Source organism: Chiroxiphia lanceolata, chromosome 2 (assembly GCF_009829145.1).
Source record: "Chiroxiphia lanceolata isolate bChiLan1 chromosome 2, bChiLan1.pri, whole genome shotgun sequence".
Lineage (NCBI taxonomy): Eukaryota > Metazoa > Chordata > Aves > Passeriformes > Pipridae > Chiroxiphia > Chiroxiphia lanceolata.
Window position 1 is genome coordinate 6,834,088 of NC_045638.1, and position 21,141 is coordinate 6,855,228.

Genomic DNA, 21,141 nt, shown 5'->3' on the forward strand with positions numbered 1-21,141 from the left:
TTCTGAGTTTGTTTGAGAGAAACTTCAGAATTTCAGGGCAGGTTGTCTGAAGAAGCGGAATTTTATATAGAAAATGTTTGTCTGCTTACCCAACTGGAGAGCCAGGGAATGTCAGATGATTTAGGTGACCAATTGTAGTGAAACAGCACAGCTTGAATTCAGAATATCTGAGATCAATCACAGTTAAAAAAAAATCTAGGAAAAACTTTCAGGAAAAAAAAAGGAGATTAATGAGTAAGTCAGGAAAAAGGTAGATTTTCTATGGATATTTTCCCAGTGCAAACAGTTATCAAATTCTTTAAATCATTACTGTCAGATTCTTCAATTAACTCTGTTACCTTGCTTCTCAGTGGTTTGCTTTATCCTGCCCACAGTGCATTTGTTCAGGAAGGAATTTGATTCAGGATTTATATTCCACTGGCTTGCATATACCACAGTGTAAGTATCTCCAGATCCAAAACAATAACAACAATTAAAAAAGCGCCTACGTTTCCTTCTATTTCCTGGCTTGCCAATAATAAGTCCCTGCAGAGGGGAGCTTGGCTGGTGGTGTTTTGTGATTTCTCAGATAACAAGAGCTTCACATTTCTGTGGAATTCCCATTTGCCAGTGAGCTGCTGCTGCTGCTGCCCTGATTGATATATGACTGCAATGGCACTTTTCCATTTGACATTCCCTCTCTCTCCCTCTCTCTCCCCCTCTCTCTCTTAAACAACAGCCCTAACTTTTGTGTGTTGCAAATATAAAAGGCAAGCCATGTGACAGAGGGACAGAAGAACAAAAGCATTTGGAAGTAACAGGACCTCTTTTTAGCTCTCTGAAGAGTTCAAGGGGAGGAAGGAGTGGTGCATTTACCAAAGGTAAGAACACAAATTAGAGATTCCTACAGATTTTGGGTATTACATGGACTTAAACTGGGTGCTTACTGTCTTTCTGTGACATACATGTTGTCCTTGTACCATTTTTTAAACTCTAGTGTGTCTAAATGGAATCGACACAGCTCTAGTACCCGTGTCGTCTTCTTTTCCTTCTACCTTTATCTCCTGTCCTAAGGATGTCTGTAAGCAGTCAAATAGGCAGCCCAGGGTGCTTCTGAGCAACTTGGTTAAACATCAGTTCTTGTGAGTATGCTGGGCTCCTGTCTGCAGCTCTGTGCTGCTCCTGGCTGTATGTCTTTGGAGTGAATGGACAGGCTGGACTCTGCCCTGAATTCGTGGAGAGAGCGCTGGTATCGCCAGCACCCTCTTTGTCGCACTGCAACAGGGCTCTATGAGCACAGGCAAGCCAGATAGTTTAAAGCTGGACTGTTTACTTTTATCACTCCTTACGCATGCTATGCTCTTGCCAGTCATCTGCTGGAGTGCTTGGAATAATTTGAAACAACAGGCAACATTTATTTCTAGCTTTGTGTGTCACACTTCGCGGGAGCACTCTTAATTTGCGCTCTTATTATTTACCCAAACTTCTGCGAGGCTTTCCCTATGGGCTTGGCTGGTTGTGCATTAGGACAGATTTAACATACACTCTTGATTGGCTGAAACCTGTGAGGGAAGCCACGGTGTTTGCCTTTGCTGTAATGCCGAGGGGTATATTTAGTAGGTAGCCGACCCCGTCAGCGTGACACGTAATGCGGCGTGGCTGTGCAGCCGGGAGCTGACAGGGAGGATGCTGCAGGACCCCAGACCGCCAGCTGAAGGAGAGAGGGAGGCTCTCCTCCGTTCCCGGCAGATCACTTCCCTGTGTGTCACCGCCAGAGGCACGAGTATAACTGTTCTCTGTTTCTTTGGGACAAAAGAAGAGTTTCACTGTTATGAGCCCAGTGACAAAGTGTCAGTGTAGTGGCACTGCGAGGCTCGGGAACGGACACTGCCCCGGGGGATCCTGGCTGAGGAAGAGAGCCCCGTCTCCCTGCTGGGATTCAGGTGAGTGAATTCATCCTATAAAGGTTCAAATGAATGGGTCCAGTGGCAAATAACAGAGTAACAAAGATAAACCATGTGCAGACCAATCTCAGTCCCGGGTTGGATAACTGCTGCAGTGTGTGCTGGGGAGGACAATTTTCCTGTGGCAAACCTGAATTTACAAGATGGTGTATGTGTGGACTGACTCTCGGGGGACTGTCAGGCAAATTTCTTATCCTACCCCGTTTAAAAGGGTCTCATAACCCCACCATAACACGTCTTATTTGTTTCTGCTTGAGACAGATGGCATGGCAAGTAAACTTTTAAGGTTTCTGCAGCTCTTGAAAGATGGAAAAAAAATGTTTCCTATATGATAAATGTTAATTACAGTTTCTAAAGCTTTGTAACTGTCCCAGTGGCTGAGAGGTAGGAACTCAGCATATTGAAAAAGGACAGGCAAATTTAAAACCAGTAGTGGGGACAATTCACTTGAAAGCAAATGATTATTTGAAACCAGCAATGGGGACAAATTAACTTCAAATCAGTTCCTTATTGCAAAGTTACTTTCTAATAGAAGTAACTCAGCTGTCTGGTTTGGTCAATAAATGTGGATATAATAATCACAGTGATGTTATTTGTCCCTCCTCAAAAGAATATAAGAATATCTACATTTCAGGACCTCTTTTTTTTTCCCCCATTCTTTTAAGTTACTAATGATGCTCAGTGCTCATTTGTGTGTAGCCTGTGTGATCTTACTCATATCTGTGAGTAGTTATACACATGAATAATTCCCTGGACCTAAATAGAACTATTTGATGAGTAATTACTTACCAGCTTGAATAGGGGGTTCCCAATGTGACTTATACATACATGGACATGCTCTTGCTGGAATAATGAAATCCTACTTAGGAAACTGGTACCATAAAACAATGCTTTAAAGATTTTCCAGTTAAAAGCAAATGTGCGAGGAGTAGATGTTTCAAGTTTACAAAGTAAAATGCAATTTGATTTAGGGGCAGGGTATAATCAGGAGCTGCTGCTGGTTAGTTACAAGCTCATTTCTCTACCTGAAGGTGTCCCACGTAGGTTTCCTGGGTTTGTGCAGCACCTGGTTTTGATCAGATGCCTGTATGCTGCTGACTGCCCCTTGCAGAGCAGGATACTTGCTATGGGTAGTCTTGTGTACAGTTTGCAGTAGCAGTGCTCCAGGTAGCTGCTTATGCATGGCTGACTTCCACAAAAGCTACCTGTCCCACTGGAACAATCCCTCACGTGCCATTGAGGCTCGTGATAGCATCTGTATGTTCTTGCCTGCTTGTGTTGCCAGGCTTGCAGTCTCTTTTGCCCAGGTGGGAGCTCACATTGATGTCTACCTTGACTCATCTGACAGGCAGTTCTCCTGGAGTTGGCTTCATTCCCCACCTCCCGTGAGGCTGACTTTGTTCCCTTCCTGGCTTGTCTGCTCTCAGATGCACTAGGAAGTGCTCAAGGTTGTTCTTGGACCTTGAAGGGAGTTGACCATCTATGGCGCAAAGCTTGCATGAAGCCACTGAGACATTTGTTTTTGCAACAGATCTTGTGGATTGCTTGTTTAACTGAAAGTAGAAAAAAAAATCTCTCCCCACACCCAAATATCACTATTGTAAATACAATTATAAATATTCTATAGTTGTATTATCAGTATTACAAATTCCTCTCTCTCTAATGTCCTCCTGATTATCAGGGGAGTCTTGAGTTTTAAAAAAGTTTTGCTACATGAGGCTGTGCCACAGACCCATGTTATTTGAGCAATCCACCTCTTGAGCATGGCTGGAAGTGGCCACATCAAAGGAAGACATAGAGACCCCGTGGCAGTCAGCTACAGGGTAACTCGCTGTGGCAAAGGATTTTTCCCTAACCCCATCAACTGAACCTTCAGCGTCCTAAGAGTTTATAGCCCTTCCAAAAACTCTTTAAAAGTAAAACCCCTGTGCCTGTAACCCTCCCATGCATAACAGCTCCTTTTGCTGAGCCCAGCTCAACTTTTGCCCTCTGTGATATCTTGTTCCACCGGATCATTGTCGGTTGTGTAAACATGTGTTTCTTTTCATCAGTGTTAAGTGTTCTGCCTCTCAGCTCCCCCGTCCTTCTCCATGTCCTGGTATCTCGGGATGGGGTGAATACCCATGCCCAGATCACCTCTTTTTTTTTCTGCTGCCTGACTTTCCACTTGACAGTCCTTTTGCTGAAACTCAGCTCAGTGTCAGGAGAAAGGTTTAGCTGGGTCAGGTTGGTGTGGGTGTCCGAGCCAAGAGCACTTTGCCTGTATTCTGTACATGTATATGAAGAGATGCTGCAGGCTGACTATGATCAGCTGTTATTTCCTTTTTATCTGTGTCAGTGTGGAACATATTAAAATTTCTCAGTAGTGGTATGTAAGGAATCCCTCTGATGCCCCACCTCTAACTTAGCAGAACAATAAAAGCAAGGTTGTAGTAAGCCTTTGAGCAGCTGGCTGTCTATATATTCCTTCTTTTTTCACATCATCTAATTCAGACTATTATCTGGGTAGCAGTGGCACTACCACTTCCAGACACCATCAGTCCTTGTCCTGTTTGTTGGAATTCCGTTGTGTGGCATGGGGATCTTTTCTACCCCAGGCAAGCGTAGCCTCTCTTCTGGTGTCAGGGCAGGGGGCTGCTGGTGCCATGGAGACACTGGTCCTAGGAATTCCTCCTCATCGCTATTTTTCAGCTTCCCTTTGTTAGTTTTCTTTTTGCATCAGTCATTCTTACGGCTCACACTTGTCACATTTACATGCTCGTTATTACTGAGCTGCAGACTGTGTGAGCCCAGCAGTGTGGAGGCAGCACAGGTTATGTTGCCCTTTAAGAGGCGAGTTGAGGATCTGAGTTAATGCCTCAGCTCTGGTTTGGCAAAGGTTAAGCATACCACGGCAGTGACAATCACATTACTGTCATAGCAGCATGGCTCAAAGGGAGTGGGACCTAGGGGAACACTGTTCCCCTTGTTAGAAGACATAAAATTGTTGCCATGAGCCAAATATTTAGGTCCCCTAATTATTAGAAGTATATGGATGGTGGTCTGAATTTTGCCTGTGTATAAAAGAAGAAAGGATTTTGCCCCAGACATCAGAAAAGAGGGAACATCGCCTTCCATCATGTGCTGTCTCCAGAATGCATAGCACTCTGCTGGTCCCAGTGGCAGGGATGTCTTTGCTTAATATTAAAGAATAAGAAACTCATTCCTACTTCTGCATCTACTGATAATTACAGCCTTTGAGTTCTCTGTGAGATATGCAAAAACCAGGGAACAAAACCCACCCACCTGCTTTCAACACACTCCAACAGGTAGAGGACACATGCCTGAATGCCCTAGACCTCTCTCAGCAACTTGTAATTTGGCCAAGAGTCATTTTGCCTCATGTTGAGTCATAAGACTAAAGTAGAGGTAATTACTGAAGCAAATCCTATAGCTAATGCTTGGCTGGGAACATTTGCACTGCAGCCAGCAGCCACCCTTGCTGGTTTGCCTCCTGGGAGGGATGGGCACCCTTACTTAGACACCTCGGCACTGTGCCTGGTGCTTCACCAAGGAGTGATGCCATCCAGAACTCTCTGGATGACCAAGTGGAAAACTGTATTCCTCTCCTGCCCCAGATTCAAGACCATGACTACTCTGATATTCAGCCAGACACAAGAAGAAAGAAAGAATCCAAGGCTGGCATCACCTCACCATTAAATGGCTCTACTGGTTCATTAGAGAGATATCCCATGCATGCCCCTAATCAATCTATTTAAAGTTTCCTGGAAGCAGGAAAAGGAAAGAATAAAAATACAAGCACTCTTTTGTCCCCCAGTAGTTATTCTTTGTGAGTGCATTAAATCCTTTTCTCTGTGTTGGCCTGTGCCTGTCTGCTGGCCAGGTGCCAGCCTGCAGTACCCACTAGGGTTTGTTATTTCAACCGCCTAGCAGGAAGGCACGGTTAGCTCCCCCTCTCCCACCTACCTGAAGGGCTGGAAATGCTCTTGGAAACTTCAAAAGGAGAGGGAAGCTCAGCCCAGCTCAAGTGCTGTTCAGATGAATTTGTTCCATCTCATGCACCGGGTCCCCACGATGTGAACACTTATGGGGGCCTTACACAAGCTGCCCCATCAAAGCCCAAGGAACCAGTCCCATGAGTGCCTATCCCATGCATTCTGATGCTCACAGGGTGCTTCCATTATATTGCTGCAATAACTATGTTGTTTCTTACGCTTCAAATGCCATGATCTTCCTATTTTTCTTTTTTTTCAATCTGCTTACAGTCACAGCTACTCATCTCCTGAAATAATAAAATACTTAAGGAAGCCTCACAGCAGAAAATGATTTGCAGGAGTTTCCCTCATCTATCAGCTCAGTGTGTTTGACATTCTGACTGTCTCTTTTATCTTCTTGGGCTTTGCAGGACAATGTCACAAAGTCACAGAGTATTCTGAGTTGGAAGGGACTCACAAGGATTACTGAGTCCAACTCTTAAGTGAATGGCCTCTATGGGGATCAAATCCATGACCTTGGCATTATTAGCACCATGTATTGTCAACAGACAGATGTTAGGACAGCACAACCTCAGTAGAACCAGAAGATGGGCTTTCCCCCTGTGGACATCCAGAGGAAGACATTTAAGTCCTTTTTTTTGAGCCTGTTTTCCTTCCTGCTCCCTTTTCCCTTCCCCTCTCCTCTTGCCCATCAGCTGCTGCCAGCTCTGTCCAGGAGTGCACGTTGTTGGTGTTCTCCCCTTGAAGGCACACACTGCCCTGCAACCTGCTGTGAAAGGGGTGGATGGAGCTCCTGTACAATGGCTGAAGACATTCCCCTTGGTGTCAAAGGGGACAAGCTTCAGCACAGCTGGATGTCAGTCAAGCAAACCCTCTTTGGCTCTTAACAATACCTTGGGTGAACATTCACTTATTTAGACCTGTAAGGATCTCACCCAAAATATTTTGTTTGGTATTTGCCCTAACTCAGCATTGGAAGAAACCTGTTCAAATGCTGCATGTGGAGGAATTTCCCAAACAACTGGAGTTCCCTGTGTTCACCTTCTGCTGCCCAGCTGCCACATGGCCACTCAGTGACTTTGTCAGGTGTTTTGGCAGGCAGCGTGCAGAGTGGAGAGAGGATTTTGATAGCCTATATGGGAGGTCAGCTCCCTCCCCGCTGTAACAGAAATGACCACAGTAAAATAACTAGATAAAAAGATTATTGCATTTATTTACTGAGCTAAAAGATACACTGGAGCTGACAAAGACTCTGAGTTGGTTCAGCAGAAAGCGAGATCAGACACAGGGGTTGTCTCTCATGCTGCATAAACTGTTCTCTTAAATGGCTCGAATTGTCACTTGTACCATTTAGTTTCACAGCACACAGTGCTTCCCAGGCAGTTCCCAGGCATTGTGCCGGTGGTTGTGTGGGCTGGAAGCTGAGTGCTGTGGATGCTGAAGGATCTCTGGGAATAGACCAAGCCACCCTTGTCATGGCAGTGGAGAATTTAACCCTGAAGAACAAACCTGGTGTAGCCTGACTGTAGTTTGCCCAACACAATTGTTTCCACTCCAGTCCAGACCTTCAACCATGAAGCCCCCAAATCCTCATCTTTCTGGTCTAAACTTTTCCAGATTAGATAAAGCTCTTGAGAAATCTCTTCTGGTCTCATGAAGGACTTTGTGGCTTATTTTTGTCAGAACAGCAGCAGTGAATTGCACACGCACACACACACATATACACATATATGGTTAGTGGCACTATTTCAGGGCTGGAGTTTGGAGAAACTGAGTAGTCTTGTAACTCTTCTGTTTACATAACAAATTCAGAATGAGGGAACCACATGGTAGGATCCAAGTAATTGTGTTTACTAAATATGCACAGCACGCAAGGCCAGGCTTAAGTTATATATACACACCGCTGCTTCAACGGGATTTTGGCAGCCTCCAAAGCATAAAAAGCATTGAGTGACTTGAACTGTACCCCCATGGTCAAGCAGAAGTCTTGAACACAGAAAATGCACAGCAAATGAAGGCCAAGCTGAACGTACATTCATGCCTAAATCAGGGGGCTCAGGAGCAGGGAACAGCCAAGTAGAAGTACAATGTAAAAGAGCTTTTCCATTGCTCGCTTCCTACCTTCCAGGGTAAAAATGGTACAGATTCAATAGACCTTTGGAGAATTGCTCAGCCTTTTATTTTTTCCAAGATACATAGCAAAAAGGGAATTTCTGTTTACGTTCTCACAAAGTGACTGGCTAAATAATTCCAGATGATGGAATTTTCTTCTGTCCTTAAAGCAAAACAAAACTTTAACCTTCACCACTCTCTAAATGATATTAAGACTATGGTAAGAAATCTTTATTTCAGCATTCAGAAAGCAGTTGATAAGAACAGAGAGTTGGAAAAATAACCCTAACTCTGCCCCTATGTCCATGTGCAATACAGGTTTGAATTGTATGTTAATAAGGTCTTTCTTTGGGATGCTTTCTATTTTTCCCTGAGGTTTTTAGGTAACAGCTGTAGCAGTTTTGGGTAACAGCTGTAACAGCTTTTAGTATGTTATCTCTCTATGAATTCCTGCAAACTAGTTATATAGAAAGGGAACTATAAGCCTATTACTAACAAAATGTACTGCCCATATCAGTGAATTCTGAAAAAAGTGTGAAGTAGTGATTTTCATCCACTGTTAGGCCAAACAAATATTTTTGGAGCCAATTTTTAACCTGAGAATATGAAGTTACCTTTTAATCTTTTTCTTTACAGAATGCTGTAAAGAGGAAGCATTTTACCTTCCTTTTGGTTAGCTTGGCAGATGGGCTGTCTACCACAGTTTTTACATGAAAAGAAACTGAGGAAAACGCAGCTGAAATAGAAGAAAAAATTTTTTCTTTGTGAAATTGTGGATTTTAATGAAAAAGTATATTTTCCAAATGAAACAAAATGTTATCGATTATGATGATTAATGATTACAGGTGTATTTCCTTCTGGTTTTGGACACAAAAGTAGACTGGAAACCTCATATGTCAATCCTGATATCATGTGCTGTCTAGGATTTTGTAATTTCAGCATTTCAAAAGGAATACAATCTTTAACTTTAAAAAAAAGAAGCTAAGTTCAGGTGAAATGCCACTGCACAATATCAGCTGGATATGGAAAATGTCACGCCAACATATCTCATCATGGTGATGTACCTGTGTGAAAATGTTTATACTTTTTTTACAGAATCAAAAATCTACACTCTAACTTCTGCGTTGTTAAATATCTCTCTAAGAATTTTTCTTCCATATATATTGTTCATGGCATATGTACTTGAGAAATGTATGTGCATACTTCCCATAGGTATGTCAGGAGATACACCTACACACTCGTTTTGCCAGTATGTCTATCAACAACTGCACACAGCTTTTTCACAGAAGGTAGATCACATTTACATCTGTTTTCTCTCTCTCTTTTTTTTTTTTTTAATAAATGTGTGATAACAGTAGGTTTTCCTCTTTCAAACTATTGTTGCCAATGCCTGCTACATTTCTTTGCTAGAGGAGTATCAGGGCAATTTTAAAAGATTGTGAAAGTGTTAATACTTTTTGTTCTGTGCTTATCCTGAAGAAGGTACAGCCATCTTCCTTTTCTCACACTTTTCCCTGTGTCTTTCCAGCTTTCTCACAGTGTTTTCATGAGGCAAACTCTGTGTCATCCAATTATTTCCTGAAGAAAACTAGAGTGATAAGCCTTTGAAAACTGAGCCAGGACTTCAGATTTCTCTCACTGTATTAAATCATACTGATCAAAAACATGGAAAGATATAGAAGCACAAAATTAACAGTGGGACAGAGAGAATGGGAAATGAGGATCCCTGGATGTAATAACACATGAGATGAGAGCATCTAATATCAAGTAAATTTATTTGGACAGAGAGGGAATTACTGGGTGTGTAATACTGATTAACTATGTTGGAGAGAGACCTTGCCAAGCAGCATGTTTTGGTCAGCCTCTTTATAAAAAAGAATAGGAATGTAGGTAAAAGGTTAAACACAGAGGAAAAAAAAATTGCATCATTCCTCCTGTTAGATAATCCTTGGGCATCATCTGCATGAACTAGAGTAGAACAGCTCACTTCTGGGAGGGATTCTGTCCCAGCTCCCATGACCGAGAGATTTCTGTCTTACCCTGTAAAAATGTTTGGAGGGATATTTATTGACACGAATGGGACTGTGCATAAATGTATCTGAGATCCTAAGTTTTTTGTGTTGTTTGTTTAAGTTCTTTATAGAGAAAAGACATAGCATTTTTTTTTAATGTCACATTTGCTGAGGAAAATGCACTGGGTCATATGTCAGACTTGGGGGAAAAAATTATACTATCATTTAAATCTGTAGTCCCATAATTTTTCCTTTCCTAGTTAAGCACATGGATAACAGTTTGAAACAACAACAACAAAAGTGTCCAATACACAGAGCATCTTTGTCTCTCTAATACACAGAGCATCCCTAGTAACATTTATTCCCAGCATGAGGCTTCGTATGTCACGTCAGCGCCATCCCAGCTTGGATGAACTCTGGAATCGTTTGTCACTGCTGTGCACTCCTCTCACAGAAGTGTTTGAGCAAGCTATAAAGCAACACAAATCATCAAGCACTCTGGTGGGGAGGCCCCGTCGATTCGGGACTTTTGGGAGATGAGTATCAGTCGGTTTAGAGGATTGCCAACAAACAGTTTTGAAAGAGGCTTGTATAAGGCAATAAAGGCACACATCAGATCTTTAAATACTCAAGGGGCTCTGCGGGAGCATTTCTTCAGGAGCAGGGAACTGTTTCATCTTAAGTTTCTTCAGAAAGTCCTTGCACTTTTAAACTGTGTTTGTGAGTATATTTTGACTGTCCTTCATCGGGCTGTATTTAGATGGGTAATTCACAACTCTTTCAAGCTATAGCTCTTTGTAGTAAAAGTGAAATTAAATCACCCAGTCGAGACCAAGGGCTTTGGGAAAAGGATCAAGGGGTTGTGAAGAAGCAGCTGAGGGAGATGCCCTCCTTCCCCTGCTGGCACAAAGTTCTGGGCAGCAGTTCAGGGGCTGTCCTGCACTTATTTCCTGGGGAATCTCCTGGTCTCCAACATGCACCAAAAATCCAGATACCCAGGTAGATAGCCACAGGACTTCACCTAAATATATTTTTTCCCCATTGATAGCTGGGATATACTGAGATATTATGGAATAATACATGTATTTTTCAGATGCTGCATTTTAATTAATGTGGAAGAGACTGACACTGAACAAGTGCTGCCTGACAAGTAAGCAGGTAAAGTGTGTCCGCCCATGTGCATGTGAGTTTGGAACTCAGGATGGTAGGATAGCCAGCAACCTAGTTTTTCATGCAGTGCAGGTCTATGTTCAGCAAGTTTCCTGGGGGAACACTTTGGTTATGCCTAGGCTTGGACCTTCAGCATCCCTTCATCCTGGGTGTGTCCCTTGTCCCTGCAGAACAGAAGATGCAGGATACTGACAGGCAACCCCTAGAGCCACAGCTCAACCTGCCTCCAGCCTTTCCATGTGCTACCTAGGCCACAAATTCCCATGTGTAATGCAGGAGACAGCCTAGCTTTGCCCCTCTTTGACACTTTTAGTGGTTACACAGTCCTTTCAGTCTGCAGAAATCTCCAATGTGTTACTATTCACCAGTTTTGAGGGGAACACATCACCAAGTGAAAAAGATTGGCATTGCATTACTGTGATGTCAAAAGTCAAAAGGTTCTCACCAGTGAAAGGATAGAGCAATGCTAAAACTAACAAGGCCTTGACATCTCCTTCCTAATGCCGTATTCTCTACCTACTGTGGGAACAATGATCACTCAGAGCATATATTTTGGGTAGCAAAGGTCCTGTGTGCCTTAATATTATTTATGTCTATTTTCCTCCAGCGGTCTTTTTGGTCAGGGTTGTGATTTATGTTGCTTTTATCCCAGCTGCGCAGAGAGATCCTTTGATGGATTACAATCTCAGCAAACTCCAACGCGAGAAGAAGAATGACAGCTAAGACACTTAAACCAGACTTTTCACCATCCTGGAAAGGAACTGGCTTCCAGGATTTGGAGTTTTTTTAATGCTCTACCTCCCTCTACTGTTACCAGCGAGAAGTTCCTCGACAATGGGAAATCATGTACTCGCGGCTTCGATTTCCATGCTCTCGCTCCTGGCGATGATGGGAGACACGGACAGTAAAACAGACAGTTCCTTCATGATCGACTCTGACCCCAGCCGCTGTATGAGGCACCACTACGTCGACTCCATCACCCACCCCCTCTACAAGTGTAGCTCCAAGGTAAGGCCTTCCCTCACCTCCTTGCAGCAGCTGCATCAGAGGGGTTGTTAAAATGAACCATTCTTGGTGATTTTCTCTGCATAAATTCCTATCCACCAAAATCTAGGTTTCAGAGACTTAGGGATGCGGAGACATCTTGTGTGCACATGAGAACTGGGACTCTCTTTTCACCTTTTCAAAAGGAGAAACACGCCACACATGCAGTAAATGCTAAGATTCAAAGGGGTCTAAGGATGAATGCTAAGGATTCATTTGGGGTCTCAGCTGAGGGTGCCAAGGAGACAGGTTAGTTTGGAAGTTTAGATCATCCCAATCATCCCCTCCTTCAAACGAGTCTTTAATCTGGAGCATGTAAATTTGTAACGTCAGAGGTGAAGCACCGAGATAAAGAACCAAGCTGTAAAATGGTTGCTAACAAAGACTGTGAAGAACATTGCTTATTTCCTCCCTGCCACCCACTTAACTTCAAGGCCTTTATTTTCGTGCAGAATGACGCTTGGGTGTTTACTGTCGGGCTTAGGAGCAGACAGAAATACAAAATTCCCTTTCATTTGGGATTTCAAGCCTGAAAAGTTTTGTGTCAAAATGGTTTACAAGCCTGCACATGTAGCCTACAGCCATTTATTTCATTGCACGGAGAAGAAGAATGGGGGGAAACAATGGGAAGATCCTCGCTGGTCCCTTTAGTCCTGTCCTAATTTGTTCCATCTGGGTTAATACAGTCTGTACATTCAGGGAATAACTGCTAGAGCCAATGCTTCTACCTGCCCTGTGTTGGGCAAGAGAGTGATGAGAGGCAGATATGTGACAGGGTTTAGGACAAGCGGGGTGCCTACCATGTTGCCTGATGGAAAACTCCAGCAGCAGGGATCCTGGGAGCATTAACAAGGAGAAAGGATGCAAGCAGTTGAGATGGATGCAGCCCTGGCTGCAGACACCCCTGGATGCTTTGTGTGCAGAACAAGGCACATTGCTTCCCGTGGTCGGTGCTGGGGTGAGGCAACACCATAGGTAGCAGCAGATCATAAAACTTAAAATGAAGCACAGAGAGAAGTGTCAACAGAAAATACAACCTGCTCAGTGCTCTGTGCCCCCCCTGTGCACCAGGACAGCTGCTGCCCTGGCCATGCCCCTTCAGCCAGGCTTTTCCTGTGCCTGCTCACCAGAGAGGCCTCAAAAGTGGGCAGAGGGAAAAGCCCTGCTCTGGGCTGCCTTGCAGTGATCTCTCAGCAGTGCTGTCTGCCTCACTTTGCCTGATTCACAGCAGTAGGAACCCACAGATTTTTGCCCTGCTGCTTCCAAATCCAAACAGTAAAATCATGCGCTACTTGTGGTTCAGGAGAGGTCTTTTGATTTGCTTTCAGCTTAGACTTTATCTTCTTACCATCTGGGAAACATCCGGCTTTCACACACAGGACTGCAGAGGTGCATCTGTTTGTGCAATATTGATTTTATTGCAGTTGGCTCCAGCAAGAGGCAAAGCTGATAAGTGTAGGTATGTGGGTGGGTTTTACTTATGGGTGCTCCAAGTCCTCCTTTCTCTGAGCACTTCAGATCACCAGCTAGACCTGAGGATCCTCAGCTATCCTGGTGGTTTTGTCCAGGAGGGCAATGCGCCACCCAGCTGCCTTCACCCTCCACTCCCTGCTCTGCCAGAGGCCAAAGGCTTTTGCTCTTCATCTGGTTGTCCTGGTGGAGGTTTTTAGGATGGCTGTGTTAGGTGGGGTCTGCTCCCTAGTCTGTGAGTTCAGGAGCTTTGATCTGCTCAGGACTCTGTCAATGTGCTGCCTGGTGGCTGGAATGTGCCACTGGCTCACTGAGTGCCCACCTTCTCCGCTCCAGCATTGCCACCACCACCCTCTGGGTTTTTCTTAAAACTCTGACTGCCACAGATGACAGATAGAGGGTTAGATGGAAATGAGAATACAGAATGCATTGTAATGAAAACCATATTATTTCAAAACTGAACTTTGAGAAAAAGAGCTGTTGACATAAACATTTGCAATTCTGGCTGAAAAAGTTGATGACTTTTTTAAATCAAGCCTTTAATGGAAATTATGTTTGAAAATATTATCACATCTTTTGGCTTCCCAAATTCCACAATGGTTTCAAGAACATTTTTTTAACAATACTGCAAGTTGTGTGGACTTTCTCATGAAGTAGAAAATGAAAACAGTTTCCATAAAAAGTGAAATAATTTTGACATTTCCTAGAAGACTCTATTAAATTAAGCTCTTTTTTTTAAGGTCTCAGGGATCTGAATCATTCTGGTAGACATATGACTTCTGTTCTGGATCTAGCATATAAACACAGATGAATATTAGAGTTGCTAATGAAAACTAGATGCAATGTCTGTTCACATACATATATAGAGAGAGATAGTGATAAAATATAAACAAGTAAAAAAATGGAAGGTTCTGTGGGAGTAGCTGTGGGAATTGTGGTACTTCTTGTTTTCACCAAGTTTCCATTGTCAAGCTTGGGCTGATAATGTCAACCAGAGACTTTGCCCTTTTTTGGGGTGATATACTAGTTTCACTGAGACATCCTTTTTTACTCCTTATGTTTTCCCTCTCAGTGCAGCATAGAATTACAGAAGACAAAAATTACCTCAGAAATCGCAAGATATATTATATTTGCTGTCCATCCTGATTAAAAAAGGATTATGTCCACTGTGCTTCTCTGTGGAGGCTGCCAATAGTATCCACATGGGAAGCAGTTTTGTTAAACAACCAACCAATATAATTTAATCATTAAAATCCCTTTTGCTTGTGGCCTCAGGCAGGTGATGAAATCAGTTTTCCAAAACCTTCAGAAACATGGTCCATTACAGTATAAAAGAGACACAAAAGAGTGATGGAAGAAGGCCATTTGTTCCTGAAAAACAGTGTTTTCCTTTGACTTCAAGGAAATGTTTGTATCAGTTCGTGAGGTATTGTCTTTCCTGACCATATTGGATTCTGCCTGACCTCTGTCACAGAGACTCACTGGTCTTCATCCATGTGCTGGATTGCCTCTCTGCTGCAACCAGAGCCTCCTAAATTACAGTTTTGGCTGTCACAAGTGCTTTGTCCAGATGTGCCAGAAGTGTGCTACCACTGACAGCCTCGCACTAAAGAATCCAGCCCAGAGAGACACGGACCAGATGAAGAGAGATTTAGCAGATGTTTGAAGACTCATGAGGTAGCTCAGGAGATTTTCAGTAATGCCTGCTTGCAGCCAGGCCATGGATACTGCGTGAAAATCTGTTCTCATGTGCCTCAGCCCATCTGCTGTTGCCGAAGAGTGAAGAAAAGAGGACTACAAAAACCATTAATAACAAACCAGTTCACAGCTTCTGGATTTCCAGAATACAGCTCAAATGATCAGAATCAAATATTGCGTCAGTTTGCCCTCTTTTGTACCTATGAGATTGTTGACTTTAAGTAAGAAAACCTATTCTTCCATGGCTGCTCATAGATCCATGTGGTCCCCTTGTTGTAGGACTCTGTTCTTCTGGATCCAGCATCACAAGGTGACACACACAAGCTCACATGTGCAGGGGATGAGGGGAGCCAAGAGGCACATGTATCAGGTTACAAAATACAAATACCCACATGTTTTTACTATATATACACCCCCTGTATTACTGTGCTATGCCACTACAGCATTACTAATTATTTGGGTGATAATCTCTATTGCACTGTAGTACACCATGCAATAAGCAGCTGGTGCAATTGATTAAATGGCAAAGCAAAGCTTTTAAAGTACATGCTATTTCCAGCTCATTTGCACACCTGCCAGAATCCACTGGTGCTGTTCTGGATTTATGAGGAGGACGAGGTTAAATTTTGCTGAGGACTTCAGGTTAGCCCAGAGGGTTAGAAAGCTATAAAAATGGGAATTTTGGATTTTTTTAACCCTGCAAGCTTGACTTGATACTCTGGGTGCTGTGCCATTTGTAAGAGTTTACACTGTCATCCAAAAACAGGGCATAAACCCAACTCTGTAATGTTACATTATATGAATACTGACCATCACCTTAAAAAAACTAAACAGCCAGCAAAATCTGAGATTAAAATTAGAGCCTCCACAGACTAAGACAAGTTTTTAAAGACAAGGCTTGCTAAGTAATTATAAATGCAGTGGCACGTTGAATAAATACTAGTTGGGTTTGCGTTAGGAAAGCAGCTGTTTATGAGAAATGTGTTGAGACACAGATATGGGCACATCAGATAATTCTACCCTATAATTACACTGTTACAAATTTCTGTAGCCCTTAATTCTGTTTCTTGGGGATTTGTTTTTTCCCCCCTGGTATTTCTGAAAATACCTGCAGATACAGGAGCAGATGTGTGCCATGAAAAGCCCTCAGGGCAGCAGTACCAGAAGAGGCTGGCTGTTCCAGCTCCAGAAGCGTTGGCCGTCAGAAGTGACCTTGGCCACACTGTTGTATTTGGGCTGAAATCACAGAATTATAGAAATGATTGGTTGGAAGGGACTCTGGAGTTCCTCTGAACCTCTGAAAAAGCAACTTCTGGCTGCTGCACATCCCCCTTTGCCACTCCTGAGAAGAGTTCTGCTCTGTTGCCTTTGCAACCTTCAAGCATTTCTCAGCTGCCATTGGATTGCTCTTTACCCTCCTCTTCAGCCAAATCTTTGGGAATAGCCTGTGACAGAGGTCTGGTGAACTGGTCAAAGCAGGGGACCTAACAAGAGCTGTCAAGATGCTGGAAAGGAAACCAACTGGTTTAAATGTCCCAATCTGCTGCCTTTCCTTTGCAAGGCAGGCAGGATTAGATACCTGTGCAGCTGGTATCTAATGAAATACCCTCAGCAGCTGTCTGCCTGGGAAGTGAGTTTTGTTTACTAAGGGGAAATAAATGGATCTTTATCTGACATTAATGGGGTGCTAGCACTTTAAGGATTGTCTGTTCCCCTGTTCTCTATACTCTAAAGACACTGGTGTTAAGGAGCTTGACATAGCTAAAGCTTGGGTGTGACTCAACATTTCACTGAAATTTCCTTCCCACAATATTACTAGTAACAGCTGCAGTTAATTTGTCTATGAATATGCAGTATCACAGGAAGGAGATTATAAATTTATGCTACAAATCATAAAGGATGGCAAAATTGTCACAGAGCAACAAGAACCCATCTCTTAATTTAACCAAGAAACAAGATGGTATCAACCACAGATCATCAGCTCATGAAGACATATTCCTCGTGATCTCTCTGTGTTGACTGGAACTGTAGTTGTTAATATATGAATACATTTCTAAGCAAACCACTTAGCATGCAAGTTCCCTTGGAAGAGTAATTTTTAAGCACTGTACACTGGATGATCAGAGCCTTTCCCGTGGACACAGACAGTGCTGGCATTTCCAGCTTGGTATCAGGAAAATTCTCTTTCTCTTTTTATCCTGTCTTTCCTTATGATTCTGACTAAAGAGAAAATCTAACACTTGACATACCTGCTTACATGACTTGGAGATTTGCAGTCAGTTGAACATGTGTAGTGAAAGAGGCCCAAAAGGGTTTAACACAGTAAAATATTTGCTGTCACATCTGTAGTTATCATTTCAGATATTCTGGAAAAAAATATGAGATATGTGCAGCATGGTTAAAAGGTAATGTTCTTCCTTAATTATAGGAAAGACAACTGTTTCACTGCCTACTTTGGATGATATTGATGTTTTTGATGTTTATGTTGGTTAAGCAGAATTAGCTGATATGGACTTAATCTTTCTCTCCCCACGAAAGTGCAAGGGTTTGTTCAAGCTTGTACAACACTTACCCATTATCAGGGTGGGAACAGCTGTTTCTAACACATAACTTCCTGAGCTTCAGAGGATCCTCTCCAAGATTTATATAGTGCTTAGTGCTCTATCCATCTCCTCTGCTCAACAAGGGGTTGTTGGGGAGTAGGTGACTGCATATGGACTTTCCTTCCTTAGTGCCTCCTTGTTATGGTCACAGCTCAGATGGTGAACTCAGAAGGAGAAGAAACATGGAACCTGCACTGCTTTTGGAAAATCTCACTAAGGAACCCTCACATTTGGCAACAAGTTCATCTTTTTTTTTTTTACAGTTGCACTGTCTTATGCCATGCAATGCATTTTATACAGATACAACTGATGCAATTATATAAATATATATGCACACATACAATTGCAAATACATATTCAAGGTGACCTTTGTAAAAGGAGGGAGCTAGAAACTTCTTTAAAGCAATAAATCTAAGAATTTGAGACATTTTCCACTAGTATACACGCTCAAAACGCTGGAAAACTGAAGTATAAGTCTGGCTGATGATTTAAGAGCTTGGCTGACCCAAATCTGGGGTCAGCAAGTCACAGTTGCAGCCACAGCGTCTGGAAAGCGAGGCTGGCTGTGATCGTTTGGAGCCCTGAGGTCACTCCAGGTCCTGTTGTCCTCACTGGTGCCAGTGCCAGGGACTCCAGGAGGAGTCCTTGCTTTTCCTCCTGCCCGTGTTCTCTCAGACACAGCTCAGACCCAAAGCACTTGCGTGGGGCTGGGGTGCCCTCACCGGGGTGATGGAATGCTGCGACAAAAAACCAGCCAGGCTGGAAGGAGGTAGCCATCTGCTGGTGTTCCCTGCGCTCTAGCAGCCGAGAGGGGGCACGTTTCCTAACCCGTGTCTCTTTTCCTTTGCAGATGGTGCTGCTGGCTCGCTGCGAGGGGCGCTGCAGCCAGACGTCGCGCTCGGAGCCGCTGGTCTCTTTCAGCGCGGTGCTGAAGCAGCCCTTCCGCTCCACCTGCCACTGCTGCCGCCCCCAGACCTCCAAGCTGAAGGCCATGAGGCTGCGGTGCTCGGGGGGCATGCGGCTCACGGCCACCTACCGCTACATCCTCTCCTGCCACTGCGAGGAGTGCAACTCCTAAGGGCGGGGGGCCACAGCAGGGAGGGGACTGGAGTGCTGCCGGTGGGAAAGACTCCCAAGAAACAATCCAGAGTCAAGCCGATGCTCCCAGCACACGATTGCAGCAAGGACAGGACTAACCAGGCTGGAATGAATCTGAGAGCTGAAGTGTAAAATACCCTGGGGTGCTGGATGGTGGATGCTGGTACCACGGTGTATGAAGGAGAAAGGACGAGGACTTGTTTTTGAGAAGCCTTTCTTTTTTTCTGAAAGGATATTTTTGAGAATTTCTTCTTTTTCGGGCTCAGATCTGACTACAGAGCTTTTACTGCTGGCCATGGGCAGCAGGGGAACAGAGAGGGAGGTCAGCTGGATGACAGCACTGAGCTCTGGAAGCTGACGTTCGGACAGAGGATGGGCATCAGTTCCCACATACAACCTCTTAACCTATCAATTTATTCTCAGTTTCCTACTTATACTGGCCTTCAAAACAAACTGTGCTGTTGGCAAGGGTCATGTGTTACTGATCTAGCAGCCAAGTGCTGGATGACTTTAACTGTGGTTTAGCAGAAATTATAAATAAACCATTGAAAAGTGAACTGGATCTGAAATGCCATGCTGGGAATATCCAGCCCTAGCCAGCTGAAATGATTATTTGCACCATATGTCATCAGAGTTCAGTGTTTGAGTGACTCTTGAGAAGTGAAAGGTCATGAGATTCACTATTACCCTCTAAAAGCCCAGAAAGGTGACACATCACATCTGTCGCAAAAGCCATTATTCAACCTCTAAAAACTAATCAAATATTAAAATACCACATACTAAATGGAAACATTTCTTAACTTAACTTAGACATATTTATGTACAGAACCAGAGCCACCAAAATGATGACTAAACCTAGGACTTATTTTCATCTATAGCTCTTAGGCCATTGAGCAAATACTATTTTGCCTTTTAAAGGCAGACAATCCCAAACACAGGGGAATCACACTGATGTCCCTGTAGGAAGTTTAAGGCAGAGTCTGAGTCCCAGTGTTACCCATTCAACAGCAAGGGCTGTGTTTCAATTTACTCAATGATCCGCTGCTACTTGGGGTCCTGTCTGACTCACCATTTGGCTTGGCAGCTGGTCCCTATGCCCACTTGTCCTTTGTGCTCACACAAGGATGGAAGAGGCTGAGGTGGGGTTAGCACAAGCCCACAATCTGTAGGAGAAACTGTCCTACAACCAGGACATCAGAGCTGTGGGGTGCTGCAGAGCATGGGTAGCCAGTGGTTCTCTGCAAGAAGTGAGGCCATGAGCTGCTTTCCCTTGCAGGACCACTGCAGAAAGAAATGCCTCGAGGAGCTGAATGAGTTGCAGCGTTCGGTAGGGTACAAGGGTCTCGAAATAACAGGGGATCCGAAGTTTGGGAATGGCATTTGGTATTTGCAGAGAAACTCTGTCCCTCCTCCATTAACATGAGATGTTAAGGAAGGTTCACTCACAGTCTCTTGTGTCTGCAAGGAAACAATATAATTGTTCTTGTCTAATGCTTCAGTTCTTCTCTTCTTAAATGGCAGCACATCCAGTCAGACAGCAGCATGTCTGTGATGTTCACATAAAACCAGCGGAGCCATTGTTTTGACAGAAAGTCATGAAGGTGTTGAGAGAACCTCTGCTGTGTAAGGATTCATGGTCTGTAGCCCCTGCATGCATAGTCCCACAATTATTCCCTGGGATAGGCTGGATTGGCTCCCATGCACAGCAACGTCTGGCAGGGCCCCATGGTAAGGACGGGGAGTCCTATCCAAGAATAGGGTTCAGTCCATCTGTTCAACACCATCCAGTTTGTCTGCAGCAAATGCCATATGCAGGAGCTCAAGGATGCACACTGCCATTGCAGGGAACTCCCAAGGCCAGTCCTCCTGTGGTTATATTGGAGATACTGTCCTCCTGTGGTTATATTGGAGTTACTGTCCTCCTGTGGTCTACATTGGAGTTCCTGTGGCTGGTCAGGCAAAAACAAATTCCTTCGCCTCTGCCACCTGACGGTGG

General features: G+C 43.8%; 1 protein-coding gene across 7 annotated transcripts; it reads left to right on the plus strand.

Moving 5' to 3' along the window:
• Positions 1-727: 727 nt before the first annotated feature.
• On the plus strand, positions 728-19,917 carry NDP (norrin cystine knot growth factor NDP). 7 transcript variants are annotated; one of them, XM_032680585.1, is made up of 5 exons: positions 730-860; positions 1,597-1,922; positions 11,156-11,220; positions 11,885-12,240; positions 18,898-19,917. In XM_032680585.1, the coding sequence occupies exons 4-5, from the start codon at positions 12,022-12,024 to the stop codon at positions 19,123-19,125; spliced, it is 447 nt and encodes a 148-aa protein (XP_032536476.1). In that variant the 5' UTR covers positions 730-860; positions 1,597-1,922; positions 11,156-11,220; positions 11,885-12,021; the 3' UTR covers positions 19,126-19,917. The 7 variants fall into 7 exon arrangements, with proteins under 7 accessions (XP_032536469.1, XP_032536470.1, XP_032536476.1 ...); XM_032680578.1 differs by lacking the exon at positions 11,156-11,220 and having other exon boundaries at positions 728-860; positions 12,050-12,240; XM_032680579.1 differs by lacking the exon at positions 11,156-11,220 and having other exon boundaries at positions 728-860; positions 1,796-1,922; positions 12,050-12,240.
• Positions 19,918-21,141: the final 1,224 nt, after the last annotated feature.